The 22,260-nt window shown below is 41.9% G+C and overlaps 2 protein-coding genes and 1 long non-coding RNA gene across 6 annotated transcripts; all 3 read right to left on the bottom strand.

Annotated features, from left to right (window-relative positions):
• Nucleotides 1-435: 435 nt before the first annotated feature.
• Nucleotides 436-1,321, bottom strand: LOC134094009 (uncharacterized). Its single transcript, XR_009940405.1, has 3 exons — nt 1,201-1,321; nt 583-684; nt 436-489 (listed from the first exon to the last, which is right to left on the bottom strand). It is a non-coding gene; the product is annotated as an uncharacterized LOC134094009 (long non-coding RNA).
• A 2,143-nt stretch (nt 1,322-3,464) lies between these two features.
• On the bottom strand, nt 3,465-16,110 carry kif23 (kinesin family member 23). Of its 4 annotated transcripts, XM_062547585.1 has the most exons (24): nt 16,017-16,110; nt 15,331-15,397; nt 14,005-14,133; nt 13,778-13,883; nt 13,522-13,658; nt 13,306-13,418; nt 12,975-13,145; nt 12,361-12,405; nt 11,907-12,019; nt 11,697-11,818; nt 10,976-11,078; nt 10,797-10,876; nt 10,570-10,689; nt 10,290-10,449; nt 9,681-9,842; nt 8,757-8,923; nt 8,256-8,429; nt 6,834-7,034; nt 6,083-6,406; nt 5,235-5,468; nt 5,019-5,107; nt 4,805-4,886; nt 4,345-4,415; nt 3,465-3,998 (listed from the first exon to the last, which is right to left on the bottom strand). In XM_062547585.1, the coding sequence occupies exons 1-24, from the start codon at nt 16,028-16,030 to the stop codon at nt 3,983-3,985; spliced, it is 3,000 nt and encodes a 999-aa protein (XP_062403569.1). In that variant the 5' UTR covers nt 16,031-16,110; the 3' UTR covers nt 3,465-3,982. The 4 variants fall into 4 exon arrangements, with proteins under 4 accessions (XP_062403569.1, XP_062403570.1, XP_062403571.1 ...); XM_062547586.1 differs by lacking the exon at nt 12,361-12,405; XM_062547587.1 differs by lacking the exon at nt 6,083-6,406.
• Nucleotides 16,111-17,510: 1,400 nt separating this feature from the next.
• paqr5a (progestin and adipoQ receptor family member Va) lies at nt 17,511-22,216 on the bottom strand. Its single transcript, XM_062547236.1, has 9 exons — nt 22,142-22,216; nt 20,929-21,130; nt 20,487-20,614; nt 19,940-20,148; nt 19,560-19,686; nt 19,042-19,086; nt 18,722-18,815; nt 18,469-18,613; nt 17,511-18,186 (listed from the first exon to the last, which is right to left on the bottom strand). Exons 2-9 carry the CDS (start codon nt 20,980-20,982, stop codon nt 17,885-17,887), a joined length of 1,104 nt encoding a protein of 367 aa, XP_062403220.1. The 5' UTR covers nt 20,983-21,130; nt 22,142-22,216; the 3' UTR covers nt 17,511-17,884.
• Between the last annotated feature and the right edge of the window lie 44 nt (nt 22,217-22,260).

Genomic DNA, 22,260 nt, shown 5'->3' on the forward strand with positions numbered 1-22,260 from the left:
ATAGGTCATTAAATAATCAGTTCCAACTTGCAATTGAATGCAATTATGCGTTGGGGTGCTGTTGTCTTCAAAAAAAACAAAAAACAAAACAGAATGGAACATTTTAGAACATTCAAGACGTGTTCAAACAACACGTTTTTAACACGATTTTAATCACACAACCCAAAACAGGAAAAGTTGGGTTAGGTTAGGGGGGTGTTAGGGTGTTGTGTACAATGTATATAAAAACATCAAACAGAAAAAAAAAACAGAATGTGATCATCTGCAAAAAGGATATCAAATGTTGAAAATTACACATTTGACTATTGACTATTTCATAGTACATTTTGATGTCCATTTTGAAATTGATGCCATCAATACATTTAAAAAAAAACTGCATGCAGTGAATATAAGGCTGTAGGCCTAGTGAAGATTTTTTTTATTGGAAGACACTTACATTCACTTTCACAGCTGCTGAAGTCTGGAGAAGGGGCAATGGCATCAGCTTTTCTGTGTTAAAATATATACAAGTTGTAATTATTAAAATGTGAATCAAAACTTGTAAAGGCAAACATCACCATAGTTGTTAAAAGTTCTGTGTACCTTTTTCTGCTCTTTTCTTTCTTCCCCCATCTCTGTCTCCACTTTTTAGTTCTGTATCTTTTCCTCTGCTCCCACCACTAGCTCCTTGTTTTTTGGCAGCATCTGTCAGCAAATTAAAGACAATTAAACAGAGAAAGGGTTAGCAAACAGATCATTTGAGGTATATTTTGAGGAACTCTGTATGATTAGTTGATTAGCTGACATTATTCCACTGACTTGCATTGTATTTCATATTTGATAGAGCTGGTGTTCCCTTTTTTAGACAAACATAAGAAGCAACATTTATGCATTATAACTACACAGAATTAAACATATAAAGAGACAGATTATCTCTTCTTCTGTTGTCTTTATCATGACATAACTCTTCCAGCCTTTTGTTGGATCCATCCCAACTTTTAGATGTGTTGCTGGCATTAAATTTAAAATGTGCTTATAGGTCCCATGAAATTGTAACTTTTGACATATTATTATTATTTTACTTGTGGTTGTAAATTAAAGCATATTAGATATTAAGGCTAATTAGTAGAAGTTGTTGAAGAGTTTCTAATTCCTGTTATAGACAAAAAAGATAATTACTAAAAGCTCCAAATAAACAATTTTTGGAATAGTTCTATGTACCATCTTGTCTAGGATCTGGGACCGTCACTGCAGGTGTTGATAATGAAAATGGTGGTATGGCAAGGTCTGGCTTTTTGTTCCATTACTGCAGAATCTGTTTTTGGGTCTTTCCATTGTCTCTGCATATGGAACAGAAACAGAATCGTTACACAATATCACAAGGAGCATGTTTAATTTTGAGTAATAGATTTGAATAGTTATTTCTCTATAGGCTATTTCTTAATATTGTGGAACTTCCTCAATAACTTACCATACTCAGCCTCCCATTCAGTTGAGTTATATATTTGTCTCATTCATCAGGGGTTTCATTTATATACAAAAAATACACCTTGTCAACATTATGTCACCCTTCCAACCTTAAACTGACTGCTTTTTTCAGCAGAACACTTTTGGCCACCTTAATGGTTAGTATATAGTTTAGAATTTACTTGACATGACTGTTACCTGGACAAAGGTGTCTGCCAAATTCCATAACCATAGCCTACCAATCTGAGCTGAACTTGTAATAATAGTAATATACCAAAACGAGATCAAAGGTTCAAATAAATATATTTAATAATAAAAACAGATTAAATGATAAGAATACGAGATGAGTGGTGTCTGGTTCTGCTCCAATAAAAGAACAGAAATTACTGTATTATTTGCTTGCTCGAAATAACATCAGTTGATAATTTGTGTATAAACAAGAGATGAAGACGAAAATGTGTAATATATGAATAATGTTGTTGTCTCCCAAGTATAATCTATCTTATTCACTGGTGCCAATGTACAATCTATGGAGATATTTCCACACTTGTCTAATAGTCTAGGGCTAGGAGGGGTCGAACGTGATCTAACGGCTTGGCGTAAAATTATACGCCACTTTTAAAGCTATGGCGTGCCATTTTACGCATTTAAGGCGTTTAGCGTCTTATTGTACGCTGTTTGGCCATGGAGAACAGCGCAGCCCAGCCTACACGGGCACAGCCGAATCAAACGAAAATGTCCGAATAGCTATTGAAACGAAGTCCGAAAAGAAGACGACAGCCAGGTGAGTTGGCATAGCGAGTTGGTCGCAACTTGCATGTGATAGCAGACAGGATTTTTGCGTGGTAATATAATAACGGCTTGGCGTAAAATGATACGCCATTTTACGCATTTAAAGGCGTTTAGCGTCTTATTGTACGCTGTTTGGCCATGGAGAACAACGCAGCCCAGCATATGCATGGGTTTCATCTGGTCCCTTTACACAGGTGTATTAATCAAGCACCTTGCAGTCTGCATTGATAATCAGGGTGCTTGATTGTATACACCTGTGGAAAGGGACCTGATGAAACCCATGAATACGATCACAGCCGAATCAAATGAAAATGTCCGAGTAGCTACGGATTGAAACGAAGTCCAAAAAGAAGACGACAGCCAGGTGAGTTGATTGCAACTTGCATGTGATAGCAGACATGATTGTTGCGTGGTAATGTGTGATCTTGTAGGTACAGCAGCTAGAATTTTACCCTGTAACAGCTAATGCTAGCTTGCAATAAGAAACATTGAAAATGTAATTTTCGCATATGTTTCTTACATTGGCATGGCCATAATGGACATTTTAATTGCATGTATTATGATATTGAGCTATATTGACAATACAAAATTATATAGCACGTCGTTTATTCAATGTTGCCATACATAAAGCCAGTGATGATAAAAGTTATCAGACAGGCATGTGTAATACATGGTAATAATAAGGGGCTAATACATGAATACAATCCAATAAACAGGCGCCTGATTAGATTGAAGTCAAATGTTTAATTAGTAGGAATATCAAGGACATCCAAAACATCTGTAAGCTTCCAAAAGTTGTATTACACGTCATTGTGCATACTTGATCAGTTTAATGGAGTTTGCCTTCCAAAAAAGGAAGAACACCCCTATTAGATGACAGCAGATATCTAATCTTTATCAAAATTAATCAGCACATTTGCCAGGCCTTCTGTTCTAATTATACACAACAACAGTTGCAAAATTGCTTATAACTAGCATGCCTGTTTCAACAACCACACCATGTCCTAATGTACTGCTGCCATCTACTGGTGAAACAGTAGCACTACAAGGGCACAAATCCTGGCACATTTCAGCATTAAACAGAAAGAGAAGTGAAAAATAAATAATGGTAGGAACAATACCAAAACAAAACAAATTTCTTTACACATGGCTTAACACACTTCCTATGAACACAAAAATCACAATTAAACGCATCTTTTTTAGAGTAAAAAATCCCAAAAGCATAATTAATATCTCCATATGGAATTTATTAACATCAAAGGGTACAGAGGAAGACTTACAGCTCAGTATTTTTTTTTAACACATTTTTATAAAATCGCCACGTAGAAAAAAATACAAAATGCCAATGTGAAAACTATAGCCTGTTTAAAAAGGGCAACTTCTTAAGCAAAAGAATATAAATCCAACCTGCATTTGAAGATGATTCTTGAAACGGTCCAATGCCAGTAAAAAGTAGTTAAGCATTGATAATACTATAGTGCCTCTTGGAATAACAATCTGCCACATAGGCGTGAAAAACTAGAACAACAACATTTCATTTATTTTTTTTCCCTGCGATCATGATGCATGAACTGAGCGCTCTACTGGGCAGCACTACAATATAAAAATGCACAGACTTTGGTGAATTGACTATATACAGATTTTAAAAAGATAAATAGTATAAAGTGAATCTGCTATTGCACACAAACAGCGTGAGGTTCCAGGGCAGAAATACATGTTGATGTGCAGAATCTGGGCAGCTCCTCTAGGGCTTTCTCCGCCTAAAACACACACACACACACACACACACACACACACACACACACACACACACGATTAGGTGATACAGCTCTGGTACTTCACCAGGACTAAATCCAAGACATTTTAAAGTCAGAAACAAATAGCTAGTCCAAAGGGGAAAACCCAACACTGAGATTCACAGTAAAATTAAGCTCTTCATCGACATCCATGCAATGACGTCCATCAAGCTCCCGAGCAGAGACGGAATTCCTGAAAAGTCACTTTCCATTCCAGCCCATTCCACAGTTTAAATTTGTCTACAAAAATGTTTGTGTTGTTCACACTCATGCACCAGCAGCACCATCCTGACCCAGACATACAACTTACTTCTGGCATCCGTGGTGCTGATAGCCAGGCCCCAGGTTGGATCCAGCCCTCATCTCTACAGCCACAGAGCACTGGGGGAGCAGGAAGAATGTCAGTGTTATACAATCATAGGGCAGAGCCACTCAATGAGACAGGACACTGCTCCCCTAGGCCTGATATACAACCCAATAGGGCTGCAATAATCCAGCTGGCAACTAGTAAATTAATTGCCAACCCATTTGGTAATCATTTACTAGTCAGTTTGAGCAATGTAAGAAGGGAATTATCTTAGCTGATTGATTAATCGAGACAATATACACTAATATATATATATATATATATATATATATATATATATATATATGTGAAAATAGATTGCCCAAGAATATCAGCGCTAACAGCAGGCCGTTAATCGGCTCTGGCTGTAGATCATGGTAAAGCCGATACAGCCTGTATTTCATATGGCTGCTCCAGCTCTTACTCTGTTCTCCACGTCGGTCCAGCCACCCTGCGTGTTCCCATCTCCCTGAGGTGGTTTGTTTTCAGAAGACCGCCTCTTACGGCTGCAGGGAAACAAAGAATCACACTTCAGCACCATCCACAAAAAAAAAAAAACCTCACCGCATCTTTACACTAAACTCAACGATTGTTCGCAGAAAACAACGACAGAATTTGAATGCACGTCAGAAAGTTACCTGGGTGCTGTGGGATTCTCCTGCTTCAGAGTCTCGATGTCCGTGAACTGCACAGCCTGACCACCACTTCTGGTTTTGAACACCTCCCCCTGGGGACACAACACCCACTTTCAGCACCAGCAGTGTGTGTGTGTGTGTGTGTCAAATTCAACATTATAATTGTATTGTATACAGACAGAAAGACACAGACGACATGGGGGGACTGAGTTCCTGTACCTTGATGAGTTTGGTCTGGATCTCTCCATCGGAGGCCACCTCCTGGTGCGTGAGCACGTACTTATCAGCCTTAGACAGGGCCTTCTCACTGGGGGTGGACACCTTGATGGAGTTGGGGAGATTGGGCTGCATCACGGTGTCCAGGTCCACGTTGGTGACGGGCTTGTGGTCCACCCAGCGCTCGTTTCCAGCCGAGTGGGACCGCCGGTGGTGGGGGCGCACTGGGGCCCCCGTCTACACCAAACACACACACACACAGGTCAGTCAATCACCCGGTTGGGCAATGTGAAGCTTCTAGGAGTCATGCCTCTAAGTTAGTAGGATGCGTATCTACTGAAGCTGCCAGTCACATACTCTATTGTGGCAATGCAACAAACACAAAAAAAAAAATGAAGGTAAATGAAATGAAATGCAATCTTCACATTCTTCAAAATGAATCATGTTACAAGACATCTACACACCAGGGCATTTAAGAAATGCAACTGGAACAGGATTCAGGCAAGTTAAATTGTTGCAAAGGAGGAGATGGTCTGTAGACGGGATGAGCAGTTAATCATGTTAGAATGTTACCAAAAGATTTATTGAAGTGCATTGCAACAGGGTATTTTTTTTCTCTTCTTTACACCGAGAGGACCAAAAAAATAAAGAGCAACCTCATTCACTGGTCATGTCATACGAGAAACTACTAAATTAAATGGAAAAAAAAAAAAATAAAAAAAAAACACTACAACATCAAAAGAGAAAAAGAAAGAAAAAAAAGAGAGAAAAGAAAAATGGAAAAACAACCCGTTAGTACCTACAGCCGTGCTCTATCTACATCTACTGCTGCTCTTACTGCTACCACTGACCCTGGGACCTGCCACCTCCTCTACGCCTACATCCTCTGGCTGCTGCGGCACCTCCCAGTCACGCTGGAGCTGGTGCTGCCACTGCCTGCCTCTCCGCCTGTCTAGGCTGCCTGGTGCTCTGCTGGTAGGGGGCGACTGGCTACGCTGCCTGCGGTCTTGGGGGACCCGCTGCTCCCAGTCCGAGATGCAGGAGGCCACCGACGTCCCACTGGCCTTTGGGGACAGGGGAACCCCTGCGCCCCCGGCCCTGGCCACTTTGGGGGCCAGGTCGTAGGTGTAGGAGGCAGGGTGCGGGGGGCATTGCTGGGAGACAGTGTAAGAAGACTGCAGATGACAGTCAGGTTAGAATACACACATTGCATGCACTCACACTAAAAAAAAATAACACACATGATTAAGCAAGAGAGCCAACAGGGACACTTAAAAATAAAAAAAATGTCCTCCAACAAACACACAAACAATTAAAAAAAGCTATACAAGTGATTATCTATACAAAAGTGTTTTTTTTTTTTTTTTTTAAAAGTCGTCTGGCATAATACATAATTAATGCACAGAGGTCCATGTTGGACAACAGTTCTCCAATCAGCTCCTGCTGTGCTGTATGTGGAGAACACATAGGGGGCTCTGATGGTGGACAGACAAGGCATGCGTGTAGTGGAGAGGGATGGGGAGGAAGAGGAGGATGAAGAGAAGTCGGATGGGAGCGAGCGAGCGAGCGAGCAAGCTAGAAGCGCATGTCTAAGTGACGTACGGGTACGGGGGATGGGGAGGCCGAGCGCAGGCGGTCCTTCTCTCGCGAGGGCCGCATCGGCTTCTCGGGGGGCCGTGTCGGGGGGTTGTCGGGGCGGTCTGTTTTGCACTCGGTGACGATGGCCTTGAGCTGCTTCAGCTTCTCGTCCTTCACCCATAGCTTGTTCTGCATCTCCAGCTGCTTGGCGTTCACACGCCTCTCCTGAGGAACACAACACACACGCACGCACGCACACACACACACACCAGGGTAAGCAAACAAGCAACATGAGAAAATCATCTCAAGGTATCCCTGAGGATCCTGGCAAATTACCATTATACTACATACAGAATTCTGTTTTGAATGCTCTTGGTGGTTACTCAATGATGCCTTCAGTGAATGCAGTCCTGGGGCCATATTCCCAAAGCATTTGATATTACCATCAAGAGTCCTACTAAATCGAACGAGTTCAGCTGCTACGGTAGATGGGAGGTCTCATGCATGTATACGAGCAGAATTAGCACACGTTTATATTATAAAGTCAGTATTTAGCATTGTGAAAGTCTCAAAGATTCAAGGCCACACATTGGTGCACTTCAATTACACCAGGTTGTTTTCTATAAATTTGTTTGCTAACTTGTCAGTTAAAGGTGCTCCAAGTGATGTTGGGCAACATCTAGCTTCTAGCTCGCTACTACCTCCCCCTCACTCCCGTGCAATTGAAACTCTCCTTTCGTCAGTGATTGAACAGTTTGTCATGTTTATATGGTCCAGGCTGGACGAGTGGGGTGTTCTACGAATCTCGATTAGTGGGTTAGCGAGGTATGTTAGCGCTCAAAGCCAGGGTATGCGGTCATACGAAAGTGGATTTGTTTTAGCGTTGATGTATCGCCATGGTATCTTATGCTCGCAACCAAACCTGGTCTGCAGTCTTCTTATGCGGGAAATAACTGTAGAGCACCTTTAAACATTTCATTCCGGTGTGTGAGTGGGCAAGTGACAGAAAAGATAGGTAGGTGCCCTCAACTGAAAAGCATTCAATAAACAAACAATGGACTTTGTTGAACGTTGCTGACAAAAACAGAACTGAATCATAATCTACATGGCGACGGCGAAATTTCAGTAATGGTATGCGGGGTTGTATTGAAAAAGCCAACTTGAAAAGTAACCACTCTTCTCAATAGTTGCTTGTGCAGTGTTCCTTTAGAGATCAAAGATTACTCCTAAAGGAGAAGCTTGCTTATTAGTAACATTTCCGGCAGAGCAGACCCTCCGATTATTGGTTCTCAGGGTTTAAGTTAACAGAAAAAACACAAATAAAAAGTATGACAGACCGTGTCAGGTTCAACCCATTTTTGAGACTTTGGCTCCCTGACTATAAAGGAGAAGCTTGCTTATTAGTATAGCCATCGGGTCCGACAGAGCCAGGCCGGCGGTACTCACGCATTCCTTCTCCCACTGCAGCTTGGTGTCGTAGACCATGCCCTGCATGCGGGCCTCCATGCGCTTCTTCTCGGACTGCTCCCTCACAAGCTTGTGATCCCGGCTCTCCAGCTCATGCTGCAGGGTGCGCTTGTCCTCCTCGTAGATGTTGGTCGTCTTCTGCAGGATGTCGATCTGAGAAAAACACACAACACAGGACCAATTTCAGCAGGTCTTCCTACAAAAATCACGTTTCGTGACTAATAACGCACTGAATTTCATGTTATTTTCTCCCAGGTCTGAAAAATGGGATTTTAAAACACCATGACCTCCCAGTATTCCCATGTCTAAGTCACTGATAGGAGAGCAGTTATGGGAAATAAACAAAGTCACAACAGCGGGATCAGCTAGGACAGGTACCCCCTCTCAGACAGGGCAGGGTCTTGCAAAAGGTCACGAGACAGGTGTACACCTTCAACAGTCCAAAGGATGCGAGCGCTGGCAGACCGGTTTCTTGCTCACCTTGTACTCCAGCATCTTTGCTTTCTTCTCCAGGCGGTCGATCTCACTCTTCTGGTCCTGAATGCACTTGTCCTTCTCTCCCAGCTTGCCTTGCTGCTGGTGGATGTAGTTCTCCTTGTTCATGAGGCTGCCGTCCATCTCCTGCAGCATGGACTTGAGCAAGTTGGCTGAGACGAGAGAAGAAAAGACATTTAAAACCCAAACACCACCAGCGAACCACACATGAAAGGCTGTGAACTTCTAGCCTGGCACGCCCTCCCAGTGACGTAACACCTTCGGCTTTTGCTGTCGCTGGTCTGGTCAACTGCTAATCGGGAAGGATTTCTGAGTTCCCGAAATCTTCAAAACTGCCCCCTTTGGTCGAGAACCAATCAACTTTGAGCAGCTCCAACGGCTCGGGGTAGAGGCGTGTTCAAGGCAGAGAAAAGAGTGTTGTTCTTGGTTTAAACTCGGCAAACCGCTTTCTGACATCGACCAGTAGCAAATCGAGGCACTTAAAGGAGGCGGGTCAACCAGCGCTTGGAGAAACCGTGTTAGCACAGGCTCTTGGTCAGACTAAAGTCTCGCAGAGCCTTTGAAAGTCGATGGTAATCAGGCTAGTGAACTTCATTATTCCCCTTTATCTGGACTAACGAGCAGAATGATTCTGGCAAAATGTTGTCAATAGTTGAGCTCAACAGCCACTATAATGTGTCAATTAACGAGAAAAGCATGAGTGACTTTGTATTACAATGTACAATTCGTAATCAGTAAAGTTTAAGGGAACATCATAATTTGAGCACACACACACACACTTTGAGCTGAGGTTGACAATAAATGTTTTGGATCAGAAGAACTGGGGAATGCACACTTAAAAAGCCATTGGCTGCCTGCATGTAGTATTGATTTCAAATGGGAAAGTGTCAGCAGGTGTGCGGGCCTCACCAGTCTTGTTGTACTCCTCGACCATGGACTGCCTCATCCTGTGCCTCCTCTCCAGCGCCTCGATGAGACGGGGCAGCGTCTGGTCGTCAGTGGGGTCGCTGATCTCACAGGGGGGCAGAGGGGGGAAGCTCTGCAGCAGCTGGTTCAGAGCCGCTGGAATTTCTGACAAAACAACCACCACAACAGAGTTAACATACAAACAATGTACACACACACACACTTTGTTATGTAGTCTTTTCACTGAATGCACTCCTCATATGCCCACTTGCAAAAACATGGTGCGTTTCCAGGAGAGTGGAACACACACACACTTTAAAGTCAGCTTGTACTTAGGAACTCAATCTATTTACAAGCTAAGATTGTGAATTAGCATTAAGCTAGTACATCTTACACCGTATTAAGAAGCACAAGTATCTGCATGTACACAGATGACAAGGGTTGCATATTTATGTTGAATACTTATCCTCTTAACTGCACAACTTGGGAGACATGCGTACAGTACACACACCCTAATTAATTGTATTGAATATATAACGACAATAATTGTATTGAGCTATATAACGACAATAAAGGTGTTATATAAAGGTAAGGGAAGGCCCGCGTGCGTACCCGTGTCAACGGGGCCTCCGCGCTCCTCCAGGCGGCGGCTCAGCTCGTCCTTGAAGGCCATGTTCCGCTGGCGCCGGCCGGGAGCGAAGCCACAGATGGGCCGGTCCACCGGACGCGCCACCTCCACCTCCTGGGTCATCTCCGCAAAGCGCATGACAAGCTACACACACACACACACAGTTAGACCCCACAGGCCAGGCCACACCACACACGCTTAGACCCCACAGGCCACACAAGGCCAGAGGTGAAAATGAGGTAAGAAGAGGAAGAGAGGTCGTACCAGAGTCTCCTCATAGTCATCGGCTTTGGGGTTGACGCAGACAATCATTCGGACTTTGCCTTCGCCATCAAAGTAGTTCTTGAAGAAGTGAGTCACTTTGGAGTCTCTGTATGGCACCATCTTAGCAGAATGAAAATGGGCAGATTATTAAAATAAACACAGGAGGGTATAGCTAGAAAAGGAAGATTAAAAAATACAAACAATAGAAATCTATTCCTAACACAAACCTTGCTCGTGCCACACATTTGATTTTCTCTGAGAACTTCCATGCATGTCCGCAGGGTCATCAGGGACTGGTTGATGTTACCTGTTCAGGGTGAAACAGGTGAGATAAAGGTCCAGAGAAGGCAGAGCCCACATCCCACATCCCTCCCTGCCCACAGCCCCAGCCCAGATGGTCCAGTACCTGCTTCCCTGAGGCGGCTCCCCTCTGCTCGAGTCCTACTAGTGCGCTCACTACCAGCCAGGTCCACCAGACACAACTGGCTCACCGTCACCTGGTTCTTGTCCTGTCAGAACACACAGAACAGGTTAGAACATGGGACAGGTCTATAATCTAGGAAACAGAGTTCATACACATGTCCACCAGAGAATTTCCATGATTTTTTCACAAATTTCCATGACCTTCTATTTCTCAAAACCTCACATCAACTAGTGCTACATTAATAATAGATATGACGCGTGAGATAACGGGATGGTTACCTAGAAGGAATGCTCTCAAAACGTAAAAATTTGCCAATCGGTTGTGACGCAAGTGTGAGACATGACCTGCCCTTATGAGATATGTTTCTGAGTTGAATTGGATGAAGCAAATTTCCATGACTTTTCCAAAACTTTTGGGGTGTTTTTTGTTTTCCAAAACCTTTCCAGGCCTGGAAATTGGCATTTTCAAATTCCATAACTTTTCCAGGTTTTTTAAAAACGTATGAACCCTGAGGAAAAGTCAGTGGCATCAACACACAAAGGGTGTCTCCTCCTTTCGATCATTAAAATGTTGTAATTAGCCAAGTAACAGAATTCACAATGCTTTTGTGCAATATTCTTGTTTTGCATTACTTCCTTTCTAGCACTGATGATATAATGAAGGGCGGGGTCATTAGGCAGGTAGAGTACTAGTTAGGGCTCACCTGGAGCACATTGTCTCCATCAGCATCCAGAGGGGCCTGGGCCAGCTTGATGATGAACACGCTGTGAGATCTACTGGACTCACGGTTCAGCTGAGTGTTGGCAATCCTGCGCTTCTTCTGACCTGTGCAGATGACCATAACATTTACAATAATAAGAACACACCGATTGAAGAGATGAGCGCTGATCCACTGAAAGGTGAAAAACACTACCTTTCCAGAACACGTCAAAAGCCTCATCGGTGGACTTCACCTCCACTTCGGTGCAGCCGGCCACATACATGTTGTGGTTCTGATCTTCACGCAGGATTTTAGACTGGGGCGGTCTAAAACAATTACAACAACGCAGAGTGAGCCACAGACAAACACACATGTATGTATCAATGAGATGGGTTAGCCAACAGTGAGGGGGTGATTATGTTTAACTGATTTGAGCTCAGCACTCAACATACAGGTTTTAATGACAGACAAGGCCCAGCAGAGATTCCAAAGCAGACAAACAGCTACAGCCGCGGGGGCATAAGCACAAGCAAAGCAATGGGACGAAGTGCATCATCCAGAAGCACAGGGGTGATGGCAGCAGCAACAGCACAGGACACATGGCACTTTGAGCTCAAGAGCGCTATCTATGGGTGTGGGGGTGGAGGGGCAGCCACTGGCCACGTACATAAACTCAGTGTTGCTCCGAAGGGGAGTGCCTCCACTGTTCCACCTAGCGAAGAACACACACATTTCATCTCTACACTACCAAGGACACTGATAAAGACTGAATAAATAAGGACAAGGCCCATAGGTAACCATTTCTAAAAGACTTGGCAGCTTCTGCTAGTTAACAATTTCCTTTTGTCAGTAAGGCTGCCAACTATGAATTTCTTGAATTTCTTTGAATGAAAATCTTGAATTTCCCCTTGGGGATCAATAATGTATCCATCTACGATTTTTGTTGCTCTTTTTCAGACACTACTGGGCTACTTCTGAGACTAATTTTATAACAAATAAAATAGTTGTTCACACATCTAAGTCAACAATACAAAGTCACATACTGAAAGTGACTGAGAATGAATTAAAATCATTATTATTCTTTTTCAAAGGCAAAATTACAAGTAAATTACAATTGTACAATTAATAATGACAGCAATACTTTCAATGTGTGAACAATATTTTTTGACAAACAATTAAATAGCCTATGAAAACAATATCAACAAAACAGAATCAACAAATTAGACATGTGGAGGTTCAGGCGTGACGATAAGTTACCCAAAGACATCACTCAATCCTTACTTGGCTTTCAAAGGGTCAACAGGCGTCTCTTCCAGGAGGTCATAGATGTAGTTGTTGTAAATCTCAATGTAGGATACAAACACGCTGTAGCTGCTGTCCTCATCCACCCCATCCGCCTTGCAGGCTTCCTCCGGTCGGATCATGTCCGCAAACTCTGGGTCTAGCCTCTGCCTACAGTTCCAACAGCACACAGCATTGTTTTATTCCCATCTATACATTTTATGCCATTTTGTACATGCTATATTTAATTCCTCAAGCTTTTAACAAAAGAACTTGATAAATCATGTCCATTTCATCTCAGTCGATACATTCCTACTTCCAATAAGCCTACCGTGAGGATGGAGTTTTTGGAACGTTCTGCTGACTGTCCCTCTTCTGCCTCTCCAGAAGGGCATCTACCTGATTCTGCACCTCCATGCCATTCTTATCATCAGGCTTGAACACCTAGATACAAACACACAAACGAGCACACAAGGTAAGACCCAACAGTCAAGAACCAAAAGGGTTTTATGGGAGAAACATAAATCAAGACGTTATTCTTCCTTACGAATCTTTTCGCCTGGTATGGGCCGACGCTGTTGAAAATCATATCCAGTGAGCGGGGGAGGAGACCTCCTAGCCCAGCAGAGCCAGTCATGGTGTAGGTCTTGCCACTACCAGTGACGCCATAGGTGAAAAGCAGGCCTGGGAGAGTGAAAAACATTGACCTTGATGCAGGACTCGTATTCAACCTTATCAAAAGCATACTCTAGATACGCAGGGACAGGCATCAGTAGGTTTACAGAATGACTCATAACACCAACCATTTTTGCCATGAATGACATCATCCACAAGGGGTTTGGCAACGTCTTCAAACAGCTCTATCTGAGTTGTTTTGATGCCGAACACTTTCTTGAAGGAATACTGGGTCTGAAATACAGGTAGAGAGATTATGGTCCTGTGAGGCCATGAATATCACCGTAAGACTTCCACTGAGGAAATAAGGAAAGAATGAGGAAATAATCGGTCCTAAACAAACAAACCAAGTTACCTCCTTGTACTCCCCATTCCGGTTGGCCTTGAGGCCATCTGGGGCGTGCAGCTGAATGGTGGTGTTATGAATCACCTCAATGCAGCATTCCTCATCATCACAGCCCAGTGGGCGCACACGACAGTACACCTGCAAAAACACCAGCGCACAGTCAAGCACAAATCACTAGCAGCTGTGGTGCTGTCCAACAGTGTTCTACGTAAAAGCGTCAATGTTGAGTTCACAAAGGTCCACGATGATTGCAATTTGCTTATCAATCTAATCAACCTATTGAGGATGCCATCCCTCAGGTTCTTCATACCACCATTAGGCATACAGACAGTGGGACAGGGAACTATGTGAGGTTTATTGATTATAGTTCAGCTTCAAACACCATTGCTCTGCAGATGGTGGACTAGAAGCTCAAAGATCTTGGACTAAACACCCCCCTCAGTGACTGTTTTGAACTCTCTTACTGGCAGACCCCAGAGGTGCTTCAAATTCGCAAACAGTCTGAGGGGGTAGACAACAAATGTACCACCTAAGACAACTCTAGATTCATGTTCCCCCCAGTGATTCTAAAAGCATAGAGCATACAGACCCAGTGAATCACAATGTGGTAGGCTAACAGCTCAGAAAAGGACTAGAATGCCAAGAAGACAGTGGTGTGCACAGCTGAGTGCATCTCTACGACTCTCCTCACTGCATGATGCATACACAAGCTGATGCAGTCAATGACTCTACCCATACCAGTAACTGCATGTTCAGGTTGTAGAGATCAGGAAAGCGTTTCTGAGTTATTTCCCTGAGGCCAATAGACTCCTCAATATGAATATGCCTCCAACTCTTGAATAGACGACACATTGGATTCAACTTGATGGGAGGGGCCCGGCAAACTCATTTGCAATCAGTAGCCTTTATTTTGTAAACTATCCCATTTTACAGTTTCATTGTTATGGTCATTAAAAATGATCCTACTCATCTTTCATAAGCTATATTTTTCATTTCTTTATTCTTTAAGTTAACCATGATCAACTATTGCTTTTAATATTTTATGCATATTCAGTCTTCGAGCTAACCATGTTTACATTTCACGACCTGTTGTATATGGTTATAACTGTGTGACGAATAAATCTGAATCTGAATAATTGTATTTTTATCCATTTATGGAAAATTGTGATTACACGTATGATTTCCTCACAAAGAATACAGTCTCAATGGAGACCTAAAACATTGACCTTTGACAAGTCCATTCAGGACACATTCCACAGCCGCCAACATGATCATGTCACCAAAACTCATAAAACAAGGCGTCCTTGACCTGAAACTGACGTGACTTTAACATACCCCAACTGGATCCTTCTGGTTGTTGTATGGCTTCCTAGGCGCAGGTCTCCGGGGGGTTTTGCCCTTCCTGTGATGTTAACGTGAATACAGAGCACCTTAAAATTATCACGTTTCATAAAACAAAGACTTAATAGCCAAACACGTAAACCAGTGAGATTCACATAAACTAACAAATGACAGATATTACTGACAGGTTGGTAACATGAGTGAGCCAGAGGGAGTCAAGTTAGGATGCTTGTATTTGCCAGCTGCCGTTACCCAGCAAAGTTGCCTGAGGTACGGTGGTTTGCTCAGCGTTTTCTTTGCTCACTGACTAGCGTACCCCAGCATTGCTAGCATTAAACAGACGGTGATGGTAGCTAGTTCGTGCTAACTTACTGCAAAGGCCAACGTTACTTTACATGTGCACGACATGTATACCGTACAATTTGTGTTAAGTTCGTTAAACAGGAACACTTGACGTGTTAATTTATCCTGGCACAATAGACTAGCAATAGCTTGCCCTACACCCAGTCAGACAGCTTGCTAAAGTTAGCGCTGTGGCTATCAAATGCCGATTTGGTAAGTGAACAAGTCATATCTAAAACATTGAGTTAGGTCAGTACAAACAACATTTGTTAAGACATAAGTTAACCCAGAGCAATACAAATATAGTTTATAATCAACACAATCAGTATTATACTCACGTAGGCCTTAACATGGTTATTGTTTTGGTTCAATTTTGCGTCTGTCTATGCACTGCGCTCCTCTTTCAAATTCCAAATTCGAACTTTCCCTCCGCCTCGAGACAACGGATTTTTCAAATCAAACCAATCAGAAGGCAGAGGAAGTCCCTCCCTGGCTACAACGTACTTCCGGTAATTAAACGTCATCATATTTCCGGAAAAGAAACTCTAGAATCAGAGCTCCGAGGACATCGGATTGCATTCATTCATTCAACCTCTATTTATTCTCGGAGGTTCATTGAGGGAAGCCCTAATTTTCAGTGAAGTCGAGATAATAGAAACAACGAAGTAACAAAGATATGGTATTAGAATTGTAGTTAAAAGAGAGAGAGAGACAGACAGACAGGGAGAAAAAAAAAAAAGTAGGCTGCATAGGCCTATAAATAAGTAGAATAGCCTAAATAATGATAACCTTCATACAAGAGGAAGGGAAAACAATAAATAATAATACAAAATACATACAATATTAATGATCAAATAATCAATTATAATAATGATAAAAAAAATAAATGTAGGCCTGCTTTTAGGTACAAATGAACATAGGCTAGGAAGGTTTGTGACTACAGATCTGAATTGAAATATGAGAGTTATTTGTTACATTACATTCAAGATTGTTCCAGTAAGTAGGGGCAACATAACAAAAAGCCAACTTTCCCCAACTCAGAATGGATACAAGGAACCTTGAGCATCAAACGATCATCCGGCCTCGAGGCTACGGCCGAACACCCGTGGGAATATCCAGCAACAACCCACTCCCACTCGTGCTATATTGCTTAAAGATACCATGATTGTCTCTATGGCTATGGCTATGGTTATTTAGCAGACGCCTTTGTCCAAAGCGACATACAAATAAATAGCAATACAAATTAAATAACAGTGAACAATTACAAAAAAGGGAGAATAGCAATATTATCAATACAACAATCATTTAAGCACTAATCTAATGAGAAATAAAACAATGAAATGACAAAAGCAATCAAATAAGTCACTCAGTTAATTATCTAATAACAATAACTATAGCAAGGTATGGCTAAATTTAAGGACAATAGCAGAATAAATGTAAAATTTTAACAATGGACAAATTATAACAAAACAAAACTATTATACAAACCATAACACATAACAAACACTCAAAAGACTAAGTGCATATTAAACAAATATGCCTTAAGACCCCTCTTAAAAGATCCAAAACTGTTGCTTGAACGGAGAGCACTGGGCAACTCATTCCACCAACACGGCCTCTGTCAAAGATGACCAACCCACTTTACAATGATGAGTGCCATTAATCATTGGCAGATCAGGGCAGAGTGTGAGTTCATGCTTTAACTCAAGCAGTAGCATTTCACATCACCAGTTGGTCAACTGACATAAAAACTGCTTCAACAACTTTGTTTCAACTTAGCTTGGTTGCCTGGCTGGATGCAAACTTGAAAATAACACACCGACATTTTACAAATAAATATTCTTTATTAAAATACAGGAAAATATATTTCACCCTTAATATGTAGGCCTAGTGCTTCTTTAGTGCATGGACAACATTAATTACTCATTTTTTTAAAAAATATTTTCAGATATAGCTACAGCTTCATTGTTAATTGGATTCTAATAGTGTAACAGCTATCTTTATAGCCTTTAGTGAAAGAGAAACATTTAGGTTAGTTGGTTCCCAGTTCTTTTTCACTAACATATCAAATAACAACATAACAGACCTGCGTCCTTCTATGTGTCAGTCATTGGCCATTCCCTTTGAGTGACAAATTACACTTACTGTAACAGTGTTTTCCTGTCTCACACCTGTCAAGAGGGCAATCATGTGCCATTGCCCCTAACTATTGCAGACAACAAAAGACACTACTAGGTGAACATGAGTCACAGCCCTTGATAATGTTTGACAATTTGTTGTCTTTGTTCTTGATGTTTGCGGATGAGAACAGTGCATGACAACATATGTAAATAACAGACAGATTGGCCACCACAGACACCAGAGCCACCCCCATGGTGTTGGTGAAGGTAATGGGAGGAGAGTGTGAGTGAAGCCACTGCTGACGCAAGACCATGTCCAACTCTATGGCCTTAATCTGGACAACAGTGCCAGCAATAGCAAACACGTGAAACAGCTGGTGACTATGCCCTGTGGAGAGGAAAAAAGAGAGGTGGAAATGCAACATTTACTCACAATAATGAGATGATATCTGTTCTTGCCTTCTCAAAGCATATTACAATGATCTCTAATAAAAATAGCCCATTATGAATGCCTGCAGAAATCATACGTGATACTGCAGTTAAACAATCCATTTACTCAGATACTGTCAGCCTCTATTCTCAAAAGAGAAAGCAGTACATGCAGGCACCTTACTAGACTACCTCTTCAGTGTTATATGGTAGGCATGCTATAAGGAATCTGTGATTGTACCTATGTAGTCGAAACTCCCTGGAGCCAGCCGCTCTGGCAGACAAGTGGCGAAGAGAAAGCCAGTGAGGAAGGCCAGAGCTATGTGCTGATGATGAACACCGTTGGCCTCGTTGTCTGTGCAGCCCTCACCAACACACACAAATAACTGCAGGTGGAATACAGAAATTAGTTGCTCATTTATCTCAATATAGCAGTTCAGTCACAGACTGGATTTGAAATAATATATAACTAACTAAAGTCTTGAGAAACTTACTCTGTAAAATAACGGGATGTTATCGTAATAATAAGGGTATGCAAAGGCCATAATACGAAGAGGCTTCAGCTTTGTACCTTGATAGTCCGGCACACTAGAAATAGAGATGAAAGAGGTAAAACAATTAACCAACATTGCCTGAGTAGTCTACATTTAGCTGATGGCTTGGTGTTAAATAACATGATCAATCTTTACAATGAAATGTTTTGTAGATGGCTAGCTCAAGGTGTACCTTGCCTGAGTGTTTTTTGGAAATGTTTTTGATTATGAATGACGACATTGACATCGTTTTAGAAGCACACCAACATCACATCCCTTACCCTTTAATTGTTTCTGCGTTGTAGTGAATAAACGGCAAGCCTAATCTGCATAGGTTGAAAGAAAACAAAGCAGACACAGAATCATTTCACAGCCATGCCTCTAGGTTAAAATATTCAGTTTGGCTTGGAGGCAAAACACCCTGTTAATTCATAAGCTATGAACTTACAGAATATGGGTCTGGGTTTTAAAAACATATTATTGTTTTGAAGCATGCATGAGGTTAAACATCAATTATAACAAAACAAATATCTATGTTTTTGTCAGTCAAACTTTGTCAAAGGGTTTAAGAAACAACACAAAACGTGCAGTGCCACTGCAGTATTATCACCACTATACTGCCCCTGGCATTAATTTATTTGTCAGTCCGACCATGAGATATCTGTTATCCTATAAGACCTTGCCATAAATCAAATGGATAATTGATAACAAATGTAACACTGGCTTAGAGACTGAAATGATTTTGGTGTCAGCAACACTCTCAAGGATGCCAGCTTTTTGTGCCCCAAAGTCCACTTACCTGGAGCAGCAGGCCAGAGCAGTGCAGATGACTGAGTTAAGGACAGCGATGGGGACATACCAGTGGTGAAATGTGCTGTTTACCCACTTCTCAGGGAATGCATATGAAGAGTAGACCACTGCTGACCCTGAAGAGACACACAGACACTTATGACACTCAACCTTTGTCTGTGGGAATGTCTATCTCAGAGTACTGAATGGAAAGATAGATAGATAGATAGATAGAAAGATAGATAGATAGATAGATAGATATATGAGATATAGATGGATAAATGAAACTAAATATACATATAAAAATACATACATACACAGTACAAATATACATACATACTGTACATACTGTACATGCACGGTATAATGAGTGTTTGAGTGTGTTTGTACCGAGACTGTACAGGCTGATTGCACCGTAGTCGAAGAAGAAGCAGATGTGTCGCGCCCTGACGGACATGCTGCTGAAGGTGTGGGCACAGCTGGAGGCCAGCGGGTACACGCAGCAGGACGCCAGGAACACCAGCAGAGGCCAGGAGCGCAGGCCGCGCTCTCCCTCCTCCATCGCCCAGGCAACCGTCAGCAGCTTCCACAGGAAGAACCTACAGCAGCCGGAGACAACAACGCATGCTTCTTCAGTCATTCAGTTATGCAGTTTCAGATGTTTGACTTAATCTTTGCAGCTGAGTCACATGACAAAAACCACAAAGACAAACACAATTTCCTTTAGGCTATTTAGTTGTTATTTCCTAAAGCTTTTCATAGTTGTTTTGGAACAGAAAAAAAAAACAGAATCAGTCCTACCAGCAGAAATGCAAATTAGTGATGCAACCATATTGACTGAAAGACTGAAATCTCTGTACTAAAGTAACTTCACTGAAGACATCTGAAAAAACACAGGTAAAGATTTATCAGAGAAACATGTGCATCAGAGCCATACCATATGGGGAGGAAATGTGTCCAGATGTTGAGGGTCTCATTGGTCAGTTGGAAGATGCTAAGGACACAATCTCTGGCTGAGCTGTGGGGGTGCCGGTACCCCGATATGATCCCCTTCTCATGAAACACCTGCCATGATTATGCAGTAAAATATTCAGTGTTAAAAACGGAAGAGTTAATTGTAATACTTTAAAACTCCATTTTTATCTGAATACATAACAAACTACCTAGCCTATTCAACTATTGTCAGTTAACACTTAACCGAACACTTAATGAACACTGAACACTGTTGATTTTAGTTGATTTTACTTTGTGCAGGGAGTAGGCCTACAAAAATGCATAAATTATCAATAAGAATTCACTGCCTAACAACTTATGAGGTATATCGAGTCATGTAGCCCTGAGCCCAATAGCCTTTATAGTATTTAAATATTCAGACTTACTTTGGGAACCTGATTGATTGTTAAGCCGCGAGGTAGTTTGATGAGGCTTAACATCGTGAGGTGCTGAGGTTATGGTGGCACAGAAAGGTATGAGTATATAGGTTGGCATGGAGAAAATCACCCACTGAGAGGTGTGGCAACCCCTCGTCAGCGTCCACCCCTGGTGTGCCCACAATCAGAGGCCTGCCCCAGAAATCCAGGTCTGCCCAGCCAATCGAGAGAAGAGTGTGAAGAGAGAGTAATTTCTGGATAGTTCTTCAAATAAACACCCTGATGCATGCTAACTTCAGTTGTGTTAACCATTACAGGAAACCGAAAGATTTTGCTTTCAGCATGCGCAGAAGCAACTGGTAGGAGAAAAGTTCACGATTGCCTTTAACTGTGGAATGTAGTTCACATGTGTGTGAGAGAGCACACTGTTTCACATCTTTGAGTGGCTAAAGACCTCATGAATAGGGACTATATAGTTTCTGAGACAACAAGCATGTTAATATAAAACCAAACATGCTCCTCTAATCTCTGTTTTCATAACCCTTCTGGATTCAGTGCATGGGTCAGTTATTCACTGAGCTGTTCACTGTAGGCTACAGACCAGTGAGTCAACCTGGAAAATGACTTGCTGACACTCTAGTATGGATTTTCTTTCAGGCAATATAGCCTACAATTCAGATTATTTTGTATAAACTGTACATCTTGCTGGTCAAGCAGCAGCATATTTTCTTTTGTATTTGTGATTTTTTACATCTTTTGCTCCAGAGTCAAGAGCCAGTGTTATTTGGCTTAAAGAAGACAATGCACTTGACAAACAGGTTTAGACAACTCTATATAGCAACTCTGTATAGCAGCCCTAACCTGTCTGACCTAGCCAAGAAACCCAAAACATTTAGGCTAAGTTTGTGATGTAGATAACCCATTTTAGTCTGTAATTGTATCAATTCTGCATAATTTTGTTGATTTGTATCAAATGATGACATAGACTAAAACAAACATGTCTCATAAGCTAGGCCCACTTAGCTTAATTGTATGCGACAAAATGACTATGGACTCTGTTGTATTCTTTGTTTTACGAACTGCAGATGCCCTATAGATAAACATTTTAATTCACCATCACCAATTACCGTAGCATAGTATCCGAGCCCATACAGCTTCAAAATTGACTAGTTTGGCAGAAGGTGTATTTGTTTCATTATTTGAGAAAACTTTATAAACTTACGATCAGAGTGACAAGAGTCCGTGGAATTTGACAGGTTTGGTGGTGTGGGCTACCTGTAGCCTGCGTGACCAGTTGTGTGAGGGTTAAGCTAGATAATGCAAGAATTGTTTGCCGTCTCA

This window comes from Sardina pilchardus, chromosome 10, assembly GCF_963854185.1.
Source record: "Sardina pilchardus chromosome 10, fSarPil1.1, whole genome shotgun sequence".
In the NCBI taxonomy this organism is placed as follows: Eukaryota; Metazoa; Chordata; class Actinopteri; order Clupeiformes; family Clupeidae; genus Sardina; species Sardina pilchardus.

Bases quoted from the DNA above. Each gene is read 5' to 3' on its own strand.
- kif23 (XM_062547585.1), bottom strand. The intron at 12,406-12,974 runs GTAAGGATTGAG...GTTCTTCGCTAG, and splicing joins GTTGACCCTTTGAAAGCCAA to GTGGAACAGTGGAGGCACTC. The intron at 10,450-10,569 runs GTACGACCTCTC...GTGTGTGTGTAG, and splicing joins ATGACTATGAGGAGACTCTG to CTTGTCATGCGCTTTGCGGA.
- paqr5a (XM_062547236.1), bottom strand. From the start codon at position 20,982: ATGTTAAGCCTCATCAAACTACCTCGCGGCTTAACAATCAATCAGGTT. The intron at 20,615-20,928 runs GTAAGTCTGAAT...TAATCATGGCAG, and splicing joins CAATCAATCAGGTTCCCAAA to GTGTTTCATGAGAAGGGGAT. The intron at 18,816-19,041 runs GTAAGGGATGTG...CTCTATTTCTAG, and splicing joins AACGCAGAAACAATTAAAGG to TGTGCCGGACTATCAAGGTA.